Here is a 22732-nt window from a genome sequence, read left to right on the forward strand (position 1 = left end):
GAGGAAACTCAGAAGAGGACTTGAGACTTCAAATCTTTAGGTTATCAAGTGGTTGAGGGGAAAAACTGAACAGCTGAAGATTTGTTGCAAAGCGACAGGGATGTTAATAATTTCAAAGCCATTCAAATACTGCAAATTGAAAAGCCTGTACTTTGATTCAGATTTTTCTGGTTTTACATACTCTTCGGCAGAGACTGAGAAGCAGCAGCTAGATGGGAAAAAATACCACCACAGAACATATACGAAAAGAACAATGAAAGAATGTACTCTAACACATGCATAGTACTTATTGCCTGCTACTCTGGAAAGCTATTAAAGCACCCTCCTCTTGATGCAACATTCAAATAGCCGCTGTATATCCAGAAAGTCAATTGTTTTTAAAGACTTGATTCAGGCTGAAAACTTGTGGGTATAAACAACAGGAAAAATTGATATGCAAACTTCTGTTCAGCTTTTTTTTTTTTAAACAGCTGGAGAGGCTGACAAAGCCTCAAACCCCATGGGGTTTCTCCAAACAACAGAAGAAGCCTTGTACATATCTTTAGAATAAATTATAAGACTGAGGATAAGTCAGGCCTCTATGCTAATATGAAACTTAGATGGATAAAAAAAGATAAACAAACTAAAGAAAACAAAGAAACGGGAGAGCAACTCAGACACATGCATGGTCTGTTTTAGAGTCTAAGAACTGACTTGCTTCACTCATTATTGATACACACTTGTCTACCCACGTTTGCACTTGCCACCTCACTTAATGGTAATACATTATGCAGCTCTGTGGAACTACTGCAGTTTTACTTCAGCATGCATATTTTAAGGCCATAACAGTTCAATGGGACATGTTCAGTGCATAGTTCCACCCATGTTACCAAATTAAGTCTCAATCGATAATACAATTGTAAGAATGAAATGCAACATTTATTAATAGATTTTTCAAAGCCAGAAGAGATGCGTTTTGATTATCCAAGTTTTCAGTACAGCAGAGACCACAGAACACCACATCACCATGATGTCTGCGGTTTGAGAGCTTGCGGTTGTATTAGCATCTCTTTCCTACTTGTTCCACTGATAGTCTGCTTCAGTGGCACGTCAAACTCCCTGGTAATTCCTTGAATCTTCCCTTCTATCCTGAATTTGTCAAGGTTCAGCTTCTAGCTGCCAGCGCTTAAAGACCCTTGTATTCTAGATTACAGAGCCCTCTGAGAACAGTTACCTAATAAAGATAAGCAGAGGCTGCCCTGATCTTGGGCCCCATTCGGGAAGGGGGAGGTTTAGTGTGAACCAGCCCTAGCTGTCAGTTGATGTTAGGATCCAGGGCTCATTCAGAACGGAGAGTGGGAGTTTAATTCTCTCCCTCTCTTCAGGGAATCAATCACAGCGCCCTGTCTCTTGATCTGTTGTGTCTGTTCGCCTGGACACATTGGTGCTCATCAAAACCACATTTACTATAAAGGTTAATCAGGTAAAACATGAGAGGTACCAAGAGATGCCAGACACCACATTCTGATAGAGCTTTGTATATATCTGACAGCAAGCATAGCCCAGAGTCATCTCCCAGTCTTAACCAGTTCACATTCCTTCCTTGAGCTAAGCTCTGCTTGGCTGCATTGTTTCAACAAGCTGAAAAGCAGCCTTGTGCCAGGGGTTTACTGCAGGGACCTTTACCCTGACCCCAACTAAACAAAACTCTCCAGGCACAAGCTCCTCAACAAAGAGCCACATTCCAATTACACGTTTCTTCTGTCCTGAACCAGCCAGAGAAAAAGAGCATGGCTGTGAGGCTGCAGGGAGATCTGGAAGGCCAGCTCTTCAGAAAACCACCTGAGGCTACATCAAACTCCACAAAGCCAAAGCTCAAACTCCTCAACGGGTTCCCCAGCCTATTCGTGTCAACTCCTCTATCAATCTGAGAAATTATCCAGCCTGTCTTCTCTATTACAGCTAGCTCAGATTCACTGAAGTTCAGCAGTTCACACCCATATACTCAGCCAGTGTCCATGCCTTTCATTTATACTCAGATATTGGCCGTGAAACATGTTTTCCAATAAAATCTCAGTAAGCTCACATTGAAACACACTTCAGGCAAGTTGCCTCCATAGACTGGTTCCCTCTTTTCCACGGCAAGTGGGTACATCATGTCAAGGATGCGTATATACTAAATAGCATCACAGTTTTTATTCTGTGCACATGCAACTTCTGCCATGCGCTTAAAATCCATTAGAAGACACACCTGCAGTCACAGCGGGCTTGTAATATAACAGTATACCTGCAGGACCAGTAAAGACTTCCACCTTTCCCTTCTGGAAAGGTCTAGTCCCACAGGGCAGAGACTACTGTTTCTGAAACTGGCATCATTAATGGCTATTCACCCTCTGTGAGAAGACTTGATGGGAAGCAGCTACTACTGCAATATGACAGGCTGGCAAATACAGAAGACCCATTTTTTTCTGGAATGCACATTAACAAATGGAGCATCCATTTACTAGGAAGTAGATTCAAAGTGCTTAACTTCTATTCAGGAAGACATTAGATATTTAGAAGGCTCAATCACATGTTACATTGGTTTATTTAAAGTATACAAACACATAATTCTCCCTAACTGCCTAATATTTGGCAATAAATTTCTCATATAAGCATGATTCCACATACTGTCAGTTGTGGGTTTTCTTCTGCCTCAACCTGATACTGGACCATTTTGGAGTGAAACAGTCATTGACATAAACCGTTAGTCTCATCTGGTCCAGTAGTTCCTAGCTCCTTATTTCCATGTTTGCTCTCAGGCTGGAGTCTGACTCACTGGCTGAATCCATGTAAGAAGTGAAATACTTATTGCAGAGCTTCCAAGGCATCTGTTTGATGCAATTGCGACAGCTCGCAGAACTGAATCAAGGGTGTGAATAACTGTAGCAAACCTGTGTATGGCTAAAGGAGTACATTGGCCATTTGCTGACACTGTAAGTATCAGGGAAAATCTGGCCAGAGTCCCTTTTTTACCTTGTTCTGTATTCTTTCCCTCAGACCAGCTCCCTAATAAGAACTGGAAACAAGCTGAGTGGGTATCCTAACCCTTACTGTACCTCTTATTCTGTAACACATGCTTATTAGATGCTGGCATTCTGTCCAAGACACATTTTTAATGTGTGACTCTTGCACTGACAATTAACATGCCTATTTGCTCTTTGGCTGCTGTATCTGAAGTGACAGGAAATACACCCCTCGTTTCCCTGTTTCAAGCCTGAGTTTAGCCTCCCAGCCTCTGCCTCGGGGATTTCTTCAGTCCAGCAAGCTCAGCAAATGGAAAAGTTACAACAGCTTTGTAACACTGAAAATAGTTTATTATGTTTGCATAGTAGAGAAGGGAAAAGAAATCAAATGGCTCCATACTGTAGATAACAGCAGTTCATCGGCTCCAGACCACACAAGTCTCTGCATCTGGCCCTCATTAACATCTACAAACAAAACTAAAGAATTTGTCTGCTAGGCAATGGGTCTCATTTGACATTTATGCAGAATGAGCCAAGTAAGATGTGCCCACTTGTAGGGTCCCAATTGATCCTCAAGGATTATTTGGGATGATTATAGGTACCAGCATGATTGGAGCAGGCATAACAGGGTATCCCGAGTAAGATTTACAGTCTGGTTTGTGGTGAGGCCAATTCCCTTGATCAGCCAGCTGCTTCTGGCATCCATCAGGATAGAAACTGCTGTTTGGGGGGAATGGTGCAAGGGGAGGGGCATTGTCATGGGTTTGCTCAGAAATGTTTTATTCAGGCTGTTTATCCTCAAAAGAACATTTTCCTTTTAGATTAAATTATCTGGATTCTGTTTATTCTAAACACAGGAGACAGGACTCAAGCATTTCCTCTTTTAGGAAGTATGGCTGAGTGTATTTCCTACAAAATTTATAAAGAATTGAAGAAAGGACTTGTATGGCCCTAAGACTTCAAACTTCTTCCCTAAATGCTGAAAGAGCTGGCACTGTCAGAGCAGTTACATCCTAGTGGCATGAAATACAAACAGCTATAAGCTCTTTGGAAAGGGAAGGCTGATAAAAACCATAATCAAACTATTCACCAATACTGCACATTGTTTTGTGTGAGGATCATAAACCACATTATGAGACATTTCCCTTTTTACAGATGGGGAAACCAAGGCTGCAAAGGGACTTGTAAAGCCACCTACTGGGATTACAGCTGAGATGAGAAGTTAATGAGCAACAGATCTGAACCTTACCAGTGAAAAGCTTTCATTCCAGTAAGACTACTGAGTCACCACTGGAATGGAAGCAAACACACAGATTCCTGCCTTCCCATCTCTTCTCCTTACAAATCTGACTCCTGCTATAAAGATACTGCCAAGTTTTGTATGCCATTTCCCATGTATTAGCCACACTGTACTTGCTACAGGAAGTCACCATCTCCACCTGAAGCACAAGGTAAGTATCATGCTCAATCTTCCAGGAGACTTGAAAGCCAGATAATGAACAGAGCTCCTCTGCCCATAAGACCAACCTGTCTCAACATTCATAGCACAGCTCAGGACTGATGCAAGTCTAATGCTCCAGTATCTTTAATCTCTCACAGCTGGCTAAGACATCTTCCCTGGCATCTATTCTGAATGTTCATATATTATGTACTACTTTCTTCTGGGTTGGAGGGGGATGTAGAGAATGTATGAACAGTGGCTGCTATTTAAAATGTCTGCAGAAATAACACTTCTCTGCTACATCGTCTTCCCTGTTCAGATAGCATGAATCTAACTGATGGTAGGTGCCTATAAAGCATGCATAATCCTTACCTGCTCAATTACTGCTGTTAGAATGCATGGTTGGCAGTAAGTGCTGCCCATTGTAGGGCTCCACCAGCTCCCTGTACTAGGGGAAATCTTCATGTTTTGTTTTTAATTTTGCATCATAATCAGGCCCTGATTTCATGCATATTGGCTCAGGATATTTTTCCCTTCTTTTACATTGTCAGTCTGCTTGCCACATCCTTGCTGAAGGGGATTCCTCACTAAGTCCTTCTCTTGGTAGGGCAGGATGGCCTCTTTTGGTTGAGGATTATAGGCTCTGACAGTGCTGACACAGAAAAATAAAACCCCAGAATGATTTAAAACAATGAGCAGGGTTGTTCCCTCAAGATCAGGAACATACAGCTACTACTGTCCTTTCCTCCTATAACTCAGACTAAACATGGCTACTTACAGACCTTCGCCAGAGAGAGCAAGTCACAGACCCTTTGATAGCCTCCACCCCATTATGCTGCACTCTTCCTTTGCTGACAAGATTAAACATTATTAGTAACAAGGAGACCACAGTCTCCTGTCCATGAACTAAAGCATTTGTGGCCCAGTGTCCCAACAGAAGCAATACTAACCAGGACACTAAGGCATGAAGGGATGAAGAGACTTGTATATAACTCAATAAAAGCCAAGAATGTCACAAACCTCCTAAATTCAAGGCAATTAGGTCACACTGCCAGGCAGATCCATACCAAAAGGGTGCTAGAAGACATCTTTTCAAGAAGAGAGTATTGAGTGAGCTCAGTTCAGATCTACTCCACACAGATGCTTTAGAAAAAAAACCAAAATTTATTTCCTTTTTTAGTGGATTTTTTCCATTCTGCTTACACAAGATCATTAAAAATGAAGAAGCATTTAAATCAGCAGTAAGGATGGAAAAGCAGTGCCAATTTGTCCCTGAGTGAGCCCCTCCCTTGCAGGAACAGGAAATTAATTTCCCTTCCAAGAGCTAAAGACATCCCTGCGCCAGATTCACTACATCAGGTGCTTTGAGCATAGAGGTTTTTCCACCCCACTGCTATGACACTGCCAGAATCTGGAGATTTATAGCAAACGTCCCAGATGCCATCAAAGGCTTATGAGCCCAAAACCACAAAAGAAGATATGTATGAGCTTCAGCATACTCAAAGCATGTCTCATTGGAATGAGGGATGCCACCAGCTATTGAAGTAGCTGTTTTTCTGGGAAGGGCTAGGTTTTCCATGCACATGGTTGCAGAAGAGGAAATACCAAGAGGACAACCCTAAGGACAGGGACCAAAAGGAAAGCTATAACCAGAAAAAAGCATGCTGCACACATGGTTTTGCACCACATACATTGGGAGAGGCTGCAACTCTGCTCTGTAAGTAGGGAAGACAGGCAGAGCTGTACAGGAAGGGGCAAGGTTCTTACATATGTCATATGCCATTGCAAAGTGAGAAAAAGTATTTGCATTCAAAGGATTCTCCTCAGGGAAGGCAGCCATTGTCAAAATAAAGGACATGGCTCTGCCCAGCACAGCCTCCTTTAAGCTATAGTTTTAAAGTATACAGAAAGTGCCCAGTATTGCTGTTTCAGCAGCAGCAAACCACTTAAACAATTGGGATTTTTACTGTTCACTTAACATATATTTCAGAGCTGGGGTAGAGTATACCCTAGACCAGTATTACATTCTACAAAACTAAGCATGCATGAATTAGTGCATTGGTTTCTGGAAACAAAGAATGGAACAGGGAACAGTCCACATCTTCAGCAGCCCTCAGAACCACTAATAAGGGAGAAACAAAGAACAAAATGCCAATATTGGCTAACTGGCTAGTTAAAAATCCTTCCACATGCACAAATAGTCAACTCCTCTCCCCATCTTTTTGCTTAAAGATGCTTCTAAGGAGAAGGTGAGGGGCAATAAGGAGAGAGTGAATCTAAGCAACATTTTAATTCCCTTTAAAAAGCTAGTATACAAGTTGTTCTGGGAGCTGAGAAAACCAACATAACATACCTTAAGAACAGTATTTATGATTTCCTAGATTTAAGCGTCTTTTTATGTGAGAAGACTGATTAAAATAAGAAAATGTTTTTGAAAATGCCCAGGTACCACGCTTTCAGAAAGGTTTCTGAAGGATCTGTGTTCAAGGCCTAACATATAAACCCCTAAATTAGTCCCGAGCACTTGGTAGAAATGTGTGGTGCACAGCACCCAAAGTGTGGCACAAGTCTGCTTCATGCTACAGTAAGTTTATTTAATACTGGCTTGGCTAGCAAAAGAAAAAGAAGCACAAGGAGCTCAGGCAAAGATAGAGGAGAAAGATTATAAGAAATGAAACCAGAAATATTCGAGTTATTCAGAAGATACAGAATCTTGGTGACACTGATGTGAAATTTTTACCACCTGAGGCCTTCAAACCAAGCCCAACTGTCTTTCTGGAAGAGAGATTGTACTCAAGTGATTAAAATGAATGCCAGGATAGCAACAGCAAAGTCCTCTGCCCTCCAATATACTCTAGCAATCTTCAACAATGCCCTCAAAACTTTACCCTTTGAAGTAGGGCAGAGTTCTTTCTGCAAGACTGCTTGAAAATCCCTGTCACTGTGTATATCAGGATGTCTCAAAGCTTTCTCGGATATGCCTGTAAGACAGATTTCTTACATCTTCTCTGTGGCTTTAATGTGCTAAAATCCAGAGACACTGAGAAGTCCAATAATCTTAACTGCTCACTATAGGGTGGCTCAGTATATAGGTCCATTAACAAAGTATAATAAACTTGCTAGCAGATACTGCTTTGATCTGGCCAGAAAAAGTTCAATTTACATAAGCCTACAATAAGTGAACACCCTCAGCATCCCATCTGAATGACTGTTCAGATGTCTGAATATCCTGGGTTCTCAACTTTTCTGCCTTCTCACTGCATGAATTTATGCTCTAGAATTACATGAATAGATGCTAACCTGGTACTTGGCTTTAGACAGCAAAAGCAGGAAGAAAACGACGACATTCTGGATTGCTACACAAGCTTTCAAGTCTGCAGTGTTATAGGGAACAGTGCAAACAGACAGAGAAACAGTCTCTGCCTCAGAGCACTTACAACCCAGAAAATAACATCCTAAACAGTCCCATCTGGTGCAATAAGGCCCAGTTTGTTCCATTCACATTCGGGTTTTGGCTTTCCTCCTGTCTCCTGGTGCTTTCACAGAAGAAGATATGGGGCAGGGGAAGATGCAGGCTGACAATTTGAAAGAAAAAGAAGCTGCAGCCTCCCCTGCAGTCAATGCCTTTTAACTAATGGCTATGTATTCATTGCTATCCCACAATGGAAGCACCATGCCCAGGGCATTACTAAATAGGAAAAAGATGCAAGCTCAAGTAATTAGAGGGAAAGTATTGTGCAATGCAGGATCATTAACTCCAGAGCAGAGGAGCTCAGAGTTTTGAACTCTTCTTGTACCAGGTCATATTGGGTCTGAATTAACTAACAGCTGCAGAATTGTCTCTTCTGTTTACTCCAGGGGTAGCCTTGGGCTAAATGGAAGAAGCTCCGACAAAGCCAGATAAGCTGGGATCCATTTGCCACACTGAGTGGCACTGATGGAAAGACTCACGAACGGTAACATTATCTTCACCCATTACACTAGTGCCTGACATGTCTTAACAGACTTATCACTCCAGACTTTTGCAGTTCCATTTCTGCAGTGATTTCAAAGCACTCTCCAGCTCATGAGGGAAAGGTCGCTACATTTTGAGTGCTCTTATTCTGCAGAACAGCAGAGGCACCAGTTGAAACCAGTGTTTTCAAATGCACCCCCAGAATTTTCCATGCTTAAAGGACACCTGACAGCACATAGTTGGTGTGACCAAGCTCATGTGTCCCTAGACTTGCATCTTCAGAAGTACTGACCCTTCGTAACACTTGAAACAGACACTCAAAACAGGCACTTAACAATGGAGCCTGAATTACTAAATCAGAGTCACTAGCCAAACTAAGAATGGAATCTAGACATCCTGAATGCTGCTTTGACCAAAAAGCACTCACAATTGCTTAAAATTCCCCTTTGGAAAAGAAATTTTTTTTAAAAAAAATCACAGCATTTGTCAACACAAAAGCAATGCTTTGTCTGGTTGAAATTCCCTTTGTCTCCAAGCAAGAGCTTGAAACAATGGAAATGAAGAGGGGGTTTTGCCCACAGCAGAATGAGTCAAAGCTGCACTGTGGAAACATCCATCTAGACCGGATAGATTCAGTAAAACAGTTCCTCATGTGAAATGCTGAGACTCCTGGGATTAGTACCAACCTCTCTGCAAATGCCACCTCAGTCACATTCTGCAGTGGAATCTACCTACTCCAGGCATCAAAACAGAAAACACCACAAAAACAGAGCTGATGACCAGGATACTTTGAAGGTCTTGGAACAAGAATAATGCCAAATTGCTTATCTGGAATTGAATTTCTGAACTTTGCTGACAAAATGCAGTCTGCTTTGTGCTAAAGTGGCAAATACCCAGCATGCATATGTTACAGCAGCATCAGATCTACAAGACGACACTAGTCTTCCCTTGCAGGAAAAGGGAAGAAGCTGGCACAGGCAGCTCTCAGTGACATCCAACCCCAGGCAGACCAGAATAAACACATGAAAATGATGAACACTATCACTCCTTGGAAGAACAGGGGATTTATGGCAGTTACAAGTAACCACCATAACTTCATTCAGCCAGATCACCAATGCATATCATTCCCACTTTTTAAAAAAGTGGGGAGCCATGGGTTCTCAGCCACCACATGAAGTTAAGCATTCATTTGATGCTGCTTTTGAAATCTGCTAAGGTCTAGCATGCAACTCCCACTGTAAATTGACTCAGGTTCCTTAATATCTGTCTCCTAGCATCGAGACCAGGTCTGCTGCTCATCACCTATTAGTACGATGTAAAACTGTCTCCCCAGTGTTTACAGAGCCCTGATCTTAGCTAGGGCCTTTAAGAACTACTATAAAGCAAATAAAGCAAGCAGTTGCTAATAATAACCCCTACACTCAGCAGGCCCAGCTTCGCTCACAGCCTAGTGCAGTACGACTAAGGAAATGAAAGGCTTCACTGTGATTGAAAGCTGTGACACCATTTTAAGACTGTTTTTACAACTACAGCAGTCTGAATTAGGTAGTGATCTCACTTCCACTGGCAATCACATCTTGTTTCATTTTTTGAAGGACACAATAGCTCATAGGCTCACCACTGGATAAAACACACTGCACCAAATTCTTCACTTCATGCACCTAGAAGTCAGGCAGGTTTCCTCAGCAGACTCTCATTCCCCAGTTCGAGCACACCAAGCTGTTTGCTTTCCACGAGCAGTGTTTTTGCACGCTCATGTCTTACCAGACCAACAGAGCATTTAGCAGACATTCACTGAAGCTGCACATTGCTGCACTGAAATGAGTCCTAGTGCCAGTTAATGCCTGGGGAAAAAAAATGAAGCAATTTCCTTAATATTACTCAACAAGGCAGGATCAACAGCAGGATTCCCAGCACCCAGCCAGACCCTGGCCTCTAGCCTCACTTCAGCAGATTTGCTCTGGAATTACCCTACCACAGCCGAGCTCCAAATCTGGCTCCATACCTTTTTCTGCAGAGGTTGGATAAATGATCCTTTGTTCAGAAAAAAAAGCCCTGATGTTGGAGAACATGGCTCCTTTTTCCTCTTGTCCCTGGAATTGTGATTGGAAATAATTGGAAGTGTCACTGGAAGTAATCAGAAGTGACAGTCCCTGGGCTATAAGGCTTTTGCTTCAAGTCTAACGATTCCCCCGCAAAACAAAACCTAAATTTAAACAATGAAGTCATAAAGTGATTTGCCTTCAAGGTTGAAAACCCTGCAATATTTTTTTTAAAAAAACAAAAAAGTGCCTGATTCTGGTTTAGTTCAATATTCAAGGTTTGCTGTGTTATATGAAAGCCTTCCCTCTGTACACACAAAACCACCCCACCATTTCCTGGCACTCTGCAGCCCTACCCTACAGATAAAGGTTCATATCTATATTAGACACTTCTATAGCCTTTAAAATTTTATCAAGTCTTAACAAAAGAATAGCCCGAGCAGTTTGAGCTCAGACTCAGCCAGCATGCATCTCAAATATTCCAAATACTGGAAAACCACCTAATTCCGATATTTTTGCTGAGGCACAACGAAGGGAAAGGAACAGAGCCACTCTTTTCCAGACTCCAGTTCTCAAAGGCCTCTCACCAGCCCAGTTTGTACTAAATGCCATCCAGGTGCACAAGGAAAGACAGTCTCTGCTCAGAAGAACTTACAGCCTAAATAGTCAAAAAGTAAAAGGCACAAGGTAGTGGAAAAAACTACAGAGGGACCAACATAACTTGCCAAGATCTAGAACAGAGCAGGGAACTGCAGAGAGATTCCCAGCCCATGCATTGACTACTCCCTAATGCTTTTCTCATTACAGGCGATCACTCCACAGGTACATGCTAGCTAGAAAGACTAGATTTTCCTCTTTCATATACAGAACAAAGTAATTCAGAGACTAAACACACACAGTCCAGAATTTCCTCCACCATGAGTGGAGTTTCTCAGCACATTGGTACTAAAAAGCCATTAATGCTTTACCAAGTATCTTATTACAAAGGATAAGTCAAACCATCCCATTGCTTAGAAGTCATCCCTCCAGATGGCAGCTCAAGGACCCCAGCCTGATGAATTGCAGCTGATGGATTCAGCTGTTTGTCAATGACCTGCCCATCACTACTTCTACCCATGTTTAAGGACATAGTAAAAGGAAAATGGCTTTAAGTCAGAGCTGCAAGTGTTCTAGACACATAGCACAACTGCTACCATGCCTTTCGGCAGTGTGCCCCCACCCATGCCTTCGCTTCCGCCTCTGTTAGATGGGCTTTATATACTTCTCTACCCAATACGGCCCTGCCAGACCAAATGAGTTAGCCAAAGCTTTATATAAGTGTGACACTTATCACAAAGCACGCTACAAAAGTAGCAGCAGTGCAGTATTATGGCAGACCAAATGCAGTCTAGTCATTGCCATCAGTTGCCTCTAACTGTGCACGCTCCATTTCAAAAGACTGTTTCCAGGAGAGCAGCCTCTCTTCTGCCAACACATATTATAAGCACAACAGAATTTTCACTGACCTTTTCCTACCAAAGGCAATTAAACTGCAGGCACTAATGTGAACCTCAACCTTTCTACCTAGTCAGTCACAAACAAGTCACATACGCTAAGGCTTCATACTCATTTTCCAGCCACAAAAATGGATGTCAGCTACACATAAGAGACAGGCTGAAAGTATACTGTAATGTATATTGATTCTTGTAGGACAGCAATTCTGACATCATCAATCTGGGTCTGGCCCATTAAGAGAAATGCTGAGTTACAACATTTGCCTTTTTAAACTGCCAAATGCTTTCCTAGAGAAGATGGAGCAGATGAGGACAGGACTTGTTTTGTGACCTTCTATCCCATTCGCCATCTTCAATGCATCTTACAATTGCTTAGTCCTCTTTGCCACTTGTTGCAAAGAAAAAAAGATCTACCTAATCAGTAGATACCAAGGTACAAAAAAGTGGCTTGAAAAAACCTAGCTTTGCTGAAACAAGGCAGTATGCCATCCTCCTCACATTGCCCAGTTGCTTTTTCTAGCACCTAGACAGTGAGCTTCTGGGAAGGAGCTTTATTCTGCATGGTAACCTTCTGCTAGAGCTCCCAGTCACTATTGCATATACCTTCTCTGCGTTCTGCCCAGGGAAAGCATGTTATAGGCAAGGTTTGACCCTCTGGCTGGCAGAGGTGAGCTGTTATTCCTCTCAGCAGAATGAAGGGAGAAGAGAGTGAGAGATGAACAAAATAGAAATTCATCCTCCTCACTTCTGTTGACTTTCCATCACTTCACACATTTTCCCTTGTTGTGCTTCCTGCACAGCCCTTTCTGCATACTCCACTATCCTGTCATTTGAGCATCTATTCACAGACCCCAGTGACCTGACTTCACCCTTGGCTTTTTGCTGGGCTGCTTCTATAAACTAACCATTTCTAAAAACAGATTAAGAAACAGCTTTGAGGAAAAGAAAAAAAAGACCCATTCATCTTTTCGACAGGGCACCGCCAAATTCCCGCTGCACCCAAAGTAGCTTCTTTTGTAACACATTAGTGCATGCAAGATATGCACAATATTGTGTGCACACGAGCCAAGCTTTCTCTGCAAGTGCATGAAATACATTGCAGATACACAAGCAATGACTACTGCCTTGGCTAACACAGGGCCTGGTTTAGCTAGGAATCTAGGGTATAGTTTGACTAAGGCTGTGGGGACTATTTCTGAAGAGAAAACGCACAGAAAGCAGCTTGCAGCACCCTACTTCATCAGTACCAGACACACACTTGCAATCATTTAGTAGGGTGTACCAAGCACACTTACACACAAAAGATTTTTCAAATACACACAGAGCTTTGTCAGAGTGACTGTTTACATTTCTTTTCAGGCAGTTCCTGAAAACTCAAATGCCAGATTGCAAACCTGCTAAGTTCCCTATAAAGCCCTGTGTTTGCCTTGAGGAAAACAGGGGCATTTGTCGTGATCCTGAGGATAAACATCATGATATCTCCAAGCTAGTTGTGCAATGACATTTCTGGGAAGCTTGCGATGCTCTTACACAAAAATGTCCTTTTGAAGTGGGCCAGAGTACCCCACAGGAACAGACCACTAATTCTACACGGGGGAAAGACAAGGTCCAGGCCAGGCAAAAAGGCAAGACAGCAGTTATTTTCCATGGGAAATTCAGAAAAGTTGCCCCCTCTCCCTCTCCCTCCCCCCTCCGTTCTATTTCCCATAAAATGAATTCATCTTCAGAATTTCAACTCAACTTTAGCATGCTGCTTTTCCTCACTCTGGAACATTACCTTTTTTCCCCCCCTCCTTTTCTTCCTCATGGTAAAATGGAAAAGAGGAAGAACAGATAAAAATAACCCCCAAAATAAACTTCGGTTTAGATGCTAAAAATCCAAACTATTTCATAAAAACAAAGCACTACCAGAGAAAAATAGGCCATTTATTGTCAAGTATCTTGACAGAAAATATTTGATGCAAACCATCCCTGGCTGTAGAAGAATTTTACTGTCTCACAAGGAGTGTTAACCCTGATATCCTGCCAGATAGCAACTCAATTACGTCTAGCTCCTTTGAATTCCCCCCGAAGTGCCAAATGGATACACTGCTTCTCTTTGCTGCCTTTCCTTAGGTATTCCTAGAGTAGTGTTCGACTGAAAAGCTCTTTGCCCTGTCCTAGAACTAAATTCACACTACTCTAAGAGGCTGAATCTCGCAGACAGTTGATGTTTTGCTGACTGCTTTTGGAATTTTCATGACACAAAAGCGTTGTCAATTATCAGTTATATGAAGCTGTCCTTGGCAAAATAGTCTTTTGAGCTAAATACACCAAAAAAGTTACCTGCATTCCTTCAGAATCTAACAACACAAAGAGAAGGTGAAATTCGCACAGTAAAGTCACACACAAAACCCTTTTTCACAACTACAGATTTTTCTTTTTGTACTCTACTGAGCCAAGGCTTCAGGGTTGGTTTTTTTTAAGCACTGTACAGACAAGCGGCAAAATCCTTGTCCCACCAAGCTTTTAAGTACATCATGAAACAAACAGGCAAAGGCAACTGAGAAGGAGCCATGAGAAACCTAGGAAATACCAAGTGTATTATATACTCTTAGTTATCACTGAGACATTCTGGAAATACCTGGAAAATCAACAGAAAGATAAGACCTATCAGCTTAGCTTTCAGGTTACTTAAAACACTCCCCCTTGCTTTTTGCTAGTTCCAGGCAGAAGTATTCCATTAAAACACAAAATTTCCCAGTAACTTCTCTGGGAGCAGGAGTGCTATTTAAAAAAAGAACAACAAACCACCACCAGTGCAGTGGTCCTTGGCTTTGCTGGAGTGTAGCACTGCAAGGATTTAAGGAGAAGGATCTCAAGGAGATGTGATAGGGCACACTGCAGGTTGCCTGTGCAGGAGAGAAGGCCAGAGTCAGTATACTAAAGCACAGCCCCAGGCTGACCTTCCACTGCTGAATGCTGCAGAGCTGCCTCCGTATCATCACGGATTTTCAAGCTAGAAGTCTGGTGAATACCTAGGCAAATGCATGCTGTCAGACCCAATCGCTCATGCCAACAAGAACTGGAAGGATCTGCGCCATAACCTTTTTCCCAGTGCAGTGAGACAATTGGAGTCTTGGTGTTCAATGCAGCAACTGTATACCCCTGGGACAGTGCTGTAAGAGAGTCACTGACCTCAGAGCTTAGAGGGCAGAGCTCAGCTACACCGGCACAAAAGGTACACAGCTATTACAGCTGAACCCACTCCAGCACCATCACCCCCGTATAACATACCGATTCTAACAAACACATCTTTGTCGGAGAACTGGAAGTCAGACAAGGTACACTGCAGCGAGCAACCCCTAACACTAATGTAAAGGTTCACTGCCAATAGCAGGACCCCAGAAACCTGGATGACCGATTTGGCTTGGCACATCTACTGCTTTGAATCGTGAACCCGTTGGTTTCTGAAGGGCAGGGTACTACACTAGCCAACAAGCAAAGACAAAGCATGTAATACCAGTGTCAACGCCAGGCACACAAGCATGACCCATATGAACATATTCAATTACAAGAATATTAGCTTTTACTTCAATGGAAGGCTTATTAAAAAATATTCAAAATTGACTTGGAGGGGGTCAGAAGGCAAAGGAGACTTCCAGCACCTGAAAATTTAAACCAATTCAGTAAAACTTTTGACTGAAAGCATTTGCTAGTTTTTTTTACTGCCTGAGAAATGTAACATTCTATTTTGAAGCCTTTATGCTCAGAAGTGAAGAATCACAGATATTTCCCTTGGAAATCTCCATTTTGATTTTTAAGAGTACAGTGTGTTACAGGAAGAGTTTGAAAGAATTTCAACCAGCTGTGGGCCAAGATGAGAATCAGATGTCAAACATTTACATCTAAGCACACACATCACCATACATCACCTTCCACTCCTCACTCCTTCCTGCTTCATTTACCTAGCCTTTACTAGGGAGGTAAGCATGGTCCTGCTCTTGCCCACACTTAGCAAAGTCTTTCATCTTGTCTTATTTTAAAGTCTCTTTAAAATTAATTGGCTCCAGTTTCCTGTCTCTTCTCACAGCTGTTCACTTGCCCCAGAGAGGTAAACAGTGTAAGAGACAAGGACTGTATATATTAGCCATGCTATTAGTATGTTTAATAATGAAACCCCAAACCAGGCAAATTTCCTTTCAAGTTTGTTTGGCTTCTCTAAATCCTTTTTCAACACTACTCTTTCACTATGAGCAAGAAAAGCAAGCTACCATCAGCACTTCTATACCTTTTTACTGCAGAAAACCAATTAGACATTAGCTAGCAAATGAGACTTCCCAGCCTCCTTGTTTTCAGGAGCATCTAGGAACAGGGAACCACCATACTGCCTCACTTTTCCCTGGAACATGCTTCTAATATTGGTGAACAAAGCTGGATGCAGAGCAGAAAGACCGAGTTATCTGTTGACAGGTAAACCACAGGCAATCAAAAGGGCAGGTCAATGACTAATGTAGTACCAGGAAACAAAACGTTCCAGGGTTTGCTGTGAGCTTTGGATAATCACATAGTGTGGACAACCCCCACAGAGGCTGAGAAACTCCTCACAGGTGAGGGCATAAGCTGTTGAGGGCAGGGACTGTCTTGTTTCATGTTTGTGTTACTAGCATAATAGAGACACCTGTAAGCCCAAGACATAAGAATAACGATGATAAAGCCCAGTGTGTTTTATAGATAAAAGCAGCACTAGTCACACAAAAGTTGTCATTACAGCCAAAAGTACCTTTTATGTGGCAACAGCTTATTCCTTTTGCTCCAAGCCTTCAACATATGGGAATATTCAGCAGCTGAATAGGGTTGGTAGATCAAATACTGCATTTCCCATTTGTTTCCATCAGAGAAGTAAGCAACTGCCTCAGTTTCCAGAGAGCAGCTTTCCTATCCATTTCTGCAGGACTGCCCCAGCCCAGACACCACTGGCAGAAGCCTAGCTGTTCATCCTAACCTTGCTGTCTCATCTCCTGGAGTCTTCTTTAAACACTATCCCTATTACATTAAGACAGAAAAATGGCCAAGGCAAATGTGCATGGGACACAAACTGCTGCCTGCACTTCCCTGCAGATTCTGTAGCACATCCAAGCTCCCCGTCACACTCCTACAGAGAAACCCTTTGCTAACAGCAAACCCTAGAGTAAAACCCTTTCCCACAGTTTATTCAGCAGCTCTACAAATGCTGCCTGTCTTTCAGATATCTAGATATCTGGCTAGTTCATGTTCCACACCTTAAGGACCAGGGCTGTCCTCTGCAGCATTTCTTTACAGCTGTCCAAAACCTCTCTTCTACCTGTGCCCAGCCACACCAGTTTACCACCCTGCAGGGCTCAACTCTTCCCAGGGAATCAAAGACCAACTCACTTTTTCACACCTGTACTCGGGTTCCCAGGGGACAGGAAGATCCAGGAATCACTGCCTTTGCCCAACTTCAACAGATTTCAAAGCTGTCTGCCTGTCAGCACAATCTGGTGAGCAGAATGGAGACAGAAGCTCACTCATCACATCATGGTGCCTCTGGAGATGCAGAAATCCAGGCTGCTTCCAAGTCAGGCTTGTAAGCAAGCCCCCCTCAAAGACCCCAGTGCTGCAAACTCTTTTGTTCATAGGCTATGGCTTTAACAAACAGCTCTTCAGCCCTTCTGCCTTCACTCTCCCCTCCTTTGCCATTCTCCGCTCCTCTCCTATACAACAGTCAACCTCTTTTCCTTCTCTCAGCAGCCCTCTTTCTTCCCATTTCTTGCCTTCCCCCTTTATCTCCCTTCTGCCCCCAACTCCTCCCTCTTGCACTTCAACACATCTGTTTCTAATCTTAGGCATCAGTTGGAAACAATAACCCCTTTTTATTTTAAATCTGAATATTAAATGCCCAAGCAAATCAAAACAGAGTTAAACAAATTTGACACTATGCCTGAAACAAAGGCATTTTGTTCACCTTGTTATGCCAAAGAGGTTCAAGCTCCTCACTAGTTCGTGGCTTAAAAACGCTGCCCTCTTTCAACAAGAAACACACATTCCGAAAGAAGTCTGTTAACCACCACTTCTAGAAAATTAATTCCAACATTAAAAAGATCTCTGGCTATCAACCTGCTAATAAATACAGCAACAAGAAACACATAAAACCCCCTGAACACCACTGATATTAAGAGTTTTCCATAAAAGTTTTTTCTTTACAAATCCCTTTCTCGAGCTCATCAGAAATGAATTTCAGTCATGCAGAGAGGGCACATGGAAGTTTGATTAAATGCACTAAACAAAACCAAAAAGCAACCTACCTAAAAAGAGAATTGAAAGTGCAGACATTCCGTCTCCAAGCAAGAGGGACTTTTCCTCCCTTTTTCTTCCTTTCTCCCAGGAACAGCAGGCAGACCTGCACAGGATTCAAAGGAACGCCTCTGGAATGCACTGAGTGTAATTGCATCCATGTGCCAGAAAAATAACCAACTTCACTCTTTTTTCCTTTCTGCTATTCATCTCCTTGTCCATATTCCATCCAGATTCAGTGAGAGTTTTTAGATCTCTGCAGCTGGTAATTCGGGCCCTTGAGTTTCTGAAAAAAGAAGAGAGACAGAGGCAGTGCAGCAAGGAGTTCACATCTACGGCAGCATAGAACAATTTTGCTTGTCTGAAAAGAAAAGGAGAGAAGCAGGGGAAAACACTGCTCAATGTTCACCACATGGCTGCCTCCCAGCAGAGCCCCTCCCTACCATCAACTGGGATTAATAGTGAAGACCAGTCATGTGGGTGAGGTAGAGCTCATTTCTAGCAATAATATATCTATTTACCTTTGGAGGAGAAACAAGAGAATTTCTCTAGTGTCAAAACAGTTAAGTTTGGAGGCAGTAAAAATCCAGCATGGGGAAAAAAAAATCAGATTCGTCACTCAAGGGCTAGAGAGACTCTCGGAAAAAAGCACACATGCTCTTCAGAATGATAAACACATTCACATGTATACATTATCTTTATTCTCCTTTGTAGCTAGTAAATCACAGAATTAAAGCTTTTAGTCTTACTGGAAGACTTTCTCCATTTGCTTCATGATTTTCTTTTTTTTTAGTTTCTAGGAGAGAAAATTCCCAAAAATTGATTTAATTTTGCATTTCATCTGTGCTGCACTGACAAGAGAAAAAGCCAAATCAAACAGAAATCGGTTGTCTACATTTAGTGACTGCTGTGGGATGCAACCTAAAACTCACTCCCAAAGGCCATTTCAAGGTAGCCCAAGACCTTCACAGCCCATCTTCAGCTCTACTCTGGTGCAGTTAGCAACAAGTGTGTTTTCAAAACTACCTCAGATACTCCATTCCATTTCTGCCATTGCAGCAGTGAAGATAAACCTCTCAGTTTCTGCAAGAAGGATCAAATGCAGTAGGGAGTAAAGCTCCCAGAAGATGACTTTGACCATCTACTAAGCTGAATCAGCCAGATCAGAACTTTAATTCTTTAGTAAAACATGTATCAAACTTGCTGCTCATAGCAAGGCCATGGAAACAAGGATGTTTAAATGTGTGCATATACACAACTCTTCTGAGGTACAGCACTTTACAGATACACAGGTCATGCTTAGACCACCTTTATATCCATATGCCCTAGGATACATCTGCTTTTTAGATAAGTGAAGTACTTCCAGCTAGCCTACTTGGGTATTAACAGAGGAGTAACACTGGCTACCTGAAACTCTACAGCAGCAGCAGAACCATTCAGGAAGCTGAGTAAGCATTTGGGTGGCTATCCTGCCCTGATCTGGGTGTTGCCACAGCTATACAGATACACCAGGACCCCAGCTAGTTAGTTTAAATCTGCTAATACACATCTACATAAGCAGCAACTGCGTATTATTCTAAAAAATAGGCACACTCATAAAATAAGTGTCCATCATTACGACTGCAAATCAAACAAATGTACCCATCTTGGGGCCAAAGGAAAGCTTTGGAACACAGCAGAAAAATCCTTTCCCTTTGGAACACTTACAAATATATTTCTAAGACCTAAAAGGAAGAGTAGGCCATATGCAAGGCTGCTAGCCTGTGCTCTGAGACCTCACACTTCAAGCTCTCTTTAGCTCCCTGTGTAACCCCATCTACATGTAGTTTCTGTGTACCTCACTTGTAAAATCAGCAATAGTATGCTGCTCTCCCTCTTCAGGATTAAAACCAAATGCAGCAATCCTCACAAAGCCCACAATGCTTAGAAGCTCTACAGGAATTCAACACCTTACCTCTTCATTACAGTACAAGCCTTCCAAGCATCTACTGGAAGACAAGAAACACTGCTACTCTAGACCAAAATCAGACCCTAGATTCAGGTAGATCCCATGAGAGAGAAATAACATGGATAAAAATTATCCTTCTGCATCCTGTTTCATTAAAGTTTCCTTCGCCCCTCCTAGCCTCAGATAGAAACAAAAGCAGCATCTGGCTCCTCCTTTCCAAAACAGCTGTCCTCTGTGTAACAGTGAGAAAATATTTTAAACAGCATATTCAACTAATATAGACTGATGATGGAAAAGCAATCATTATTAGGTGAATATAGCGGTTCCTACAGAGCAGCTGTATCTATCACCTTTACCCACAGTGTAAGAGCCAATTCCTTCAGAACTTTTCCCCACACACTTGACCAAACAGGCTGCCGGTTTTCAAACAGTTGAGTGGATCTGAGAGAACATCATTGATTTCCAGTGCAGGACATAAATCAATGGAGAAAAGTGCATTTAATCCCTTCCCCCACTCTCCAGAAGCCAAGCAGCACTGAGCTTGTCTCTCTGCATTACAAGTCTGACAGAAGATGTCCCAAGCTATGCTGTAAATACCCAGCATGCTGCTTTAAAGCTTTAATAGAATCAATGCATCAGAAACCAAGACAGAGAGAAGCCTTGTCACCATGCGCTCACTGCCCAGCCTCCACTGAAATCCACAGAGCTGGGATGTTGGAGGGATGTGCACAAAGGAGGAGGGGGGGAATGTGGAGCATGAGAGAGGAGGCCATGCATGCAAAATCTCTATCATCTCAGACAAGCCATTCCACAGCCTGTTCTCACATCATATTCAGCCCCTTCAGGAAGCTCCTCAAGAGCACGTTATTCTTCGGGGTTCAGTGGGGATTCTCCCTCTGGCGTTCATACCTATTATGGCAAGGGCATCTCACTTGTTTGCATAACAGTTCCAGCAAGAAGGCTAGTAAGGGCTAGTAAGTACATATAAGGACACCCATGCCACTCACCAGCACATCCTCTTAGGACCTTTGCTAATTGTGTTTGGGGAAATACATCATATCTGCAGCCCATTATTTTTCCAGAAGGAGCAAATTCTTTAGTAGGCTTGCGAGTGCTTTCACCTGTTACTATGCAATGCTGGCACAGCATGGGAGACAGGTATCACGCACTTCTTAGCAGGGAGAAGAGCAAGATAGAAAAACTAATGTTTGACACCATAAGCATTAAGGAAAGAGGCTTCATGAAAACCTTCATGGACTGAGTTCGGTTTTTGGAGTTCCTGTACTCCCATTGACAGGCCCATACTCCTAAGTCTGGAGTAGGCTCAGATTAAAATAGCTGTACACAAACATCTATAGAAATCCTCACAGGCCACAGACCAGTTTTTTTATGGTCTTCCCTGGTGCTTTCTCAGTTTCAGTCCCTTTCACATTTACACGAGTAACCTCTTTCAGGAAAATTTGTTCTCTTAAATCTGCATGCCCCAAGAGCCTGCCCAGCACTTGTTAGCTTGTTCCTGCATCTCAACTAGTAGAGGCATGGCAGGGGGGTCCTTTCCCTAACTGCTACTAGGGGTTTTTTGTACCAGGTTGTTCCTCTCACCTTGCTCCTCCTGCTCCAGGGAAACAGCTCCTTGAGATGTAGCTGCCAAAATGTATCCAGAAGCCATATTTTCTTCCCGAACTGATATTATATAGCAGTAACAGAGGCTATTACTACTCAGCTACCTTCTTGGGTTAAGTCTTTATTAACTCTGTTCTTCAAAACTCCCACTACAAACTTATCTCACACAGTTTAAATTAAATAAGCAGCTTACTGATACAGCCAGTAGAAGAACAGGGTTCATCCACCACAAGAGCACTTTGAATCTCTCAAGCAAAACCACATTCTGTTCGGCTTTTGGCTTTGCAACAGAGAAAAAGCACAAAAAATACCATGACAAAGGAAAGGCAAACCACAGAAACAAATAAGTCCCTAAACAAGAGAACTCAAAACAGGCAAGAAGAAATTTTAGGGTAGAAAATAAAACCCTTCACACAGATTTCTTCCCACAATAAGCCACTAGCAGAAAGGTTACTTTATACTACCTCAGGACTCAGATACTGAGTTTTTGTTTTAGAAGCTCTCATCTCTCAAGTAGGCTTGAATAATTGATCATAAAAGCACTATTAGACATTTAATATTAGTAAAAAGTCTCACTTCAACAAGCCTTAGCACTCAGTAAGTGTATCTCTAAGAGATAAACCGAACAACCAAAAAAGCTCCCTCTAGTTTGAGGTGCCTCAGTCTGTACAGGGCACTACTCCACATTTGTGTTTATGTTTGCTCTACAGGAGCATACTCTTAGTACTTTTTGTATAACCTTATTTTCTATATAAATCTGTAACTATATCCTCAATTTGTATCTTGAGGAACAAAAAAATATGAAGTTCCACAGAGACAGCATTTCTAATCATTATTAACTTTACATTGTTGCTACAATAGGCAAGAACTGAGCACAACATAAACTACTTACAATGCACTATTGATTTTAAAGTAGAAGGCAAACCAGGGCAAAACCTACAATGTTTCATTT

The 22732-nt window shown here is 42.3% G+C and overlaps 1 protein-coding gene across 6 annotated transcripts in view; it reads right to left on the reverse strand.

Annotated features, from left to right (window-relative positions):
• CLMP (CXADR like cell adhesion molecule) overlaps positions 1–18646 on the reverse strand; it is a 44032-nt gene extending 25386 nt beyond the window's left edge. For 3 of the 6 annotated variants that reach the window (XR_012838776.1, XR_012838775.1, XM_075774678.1), the window contains exon 1: positions 10386–10554. Coding sequence is in view for 4 of the 6 variants with exons in the window: in XM_075774678.1 (XP_075630793.1) it covers positions 10386–10452 (67 nt within the window). In the remaining 2 variants the exon portion in view is untranslated. Of the gene's footprint in view, positions 1–10385; positions 10555–18220 lie in introns of those variants that run through there. The other 3 variants (XM_075774679.1, XM_010309963.2, XM_075774680.1) reach the window with 3 other exon arrangements.
• Positions 18647–22732: the final 4086 nt, after the last annotated feature.

Source organism: Balearica regulorum, chromosome 23, assembly GCF_011004875.1.
Source record: "Balearica regulorum gibbericeps isolate bBalReg1 chromosome 23, bBalReg1.pri, whole genome shotgun sequence".
NCBI lineage: Eukaryota > Metazoa > Chordata > Aves > Gruiformes > Gruidae > Balearica > Balearica regulorum.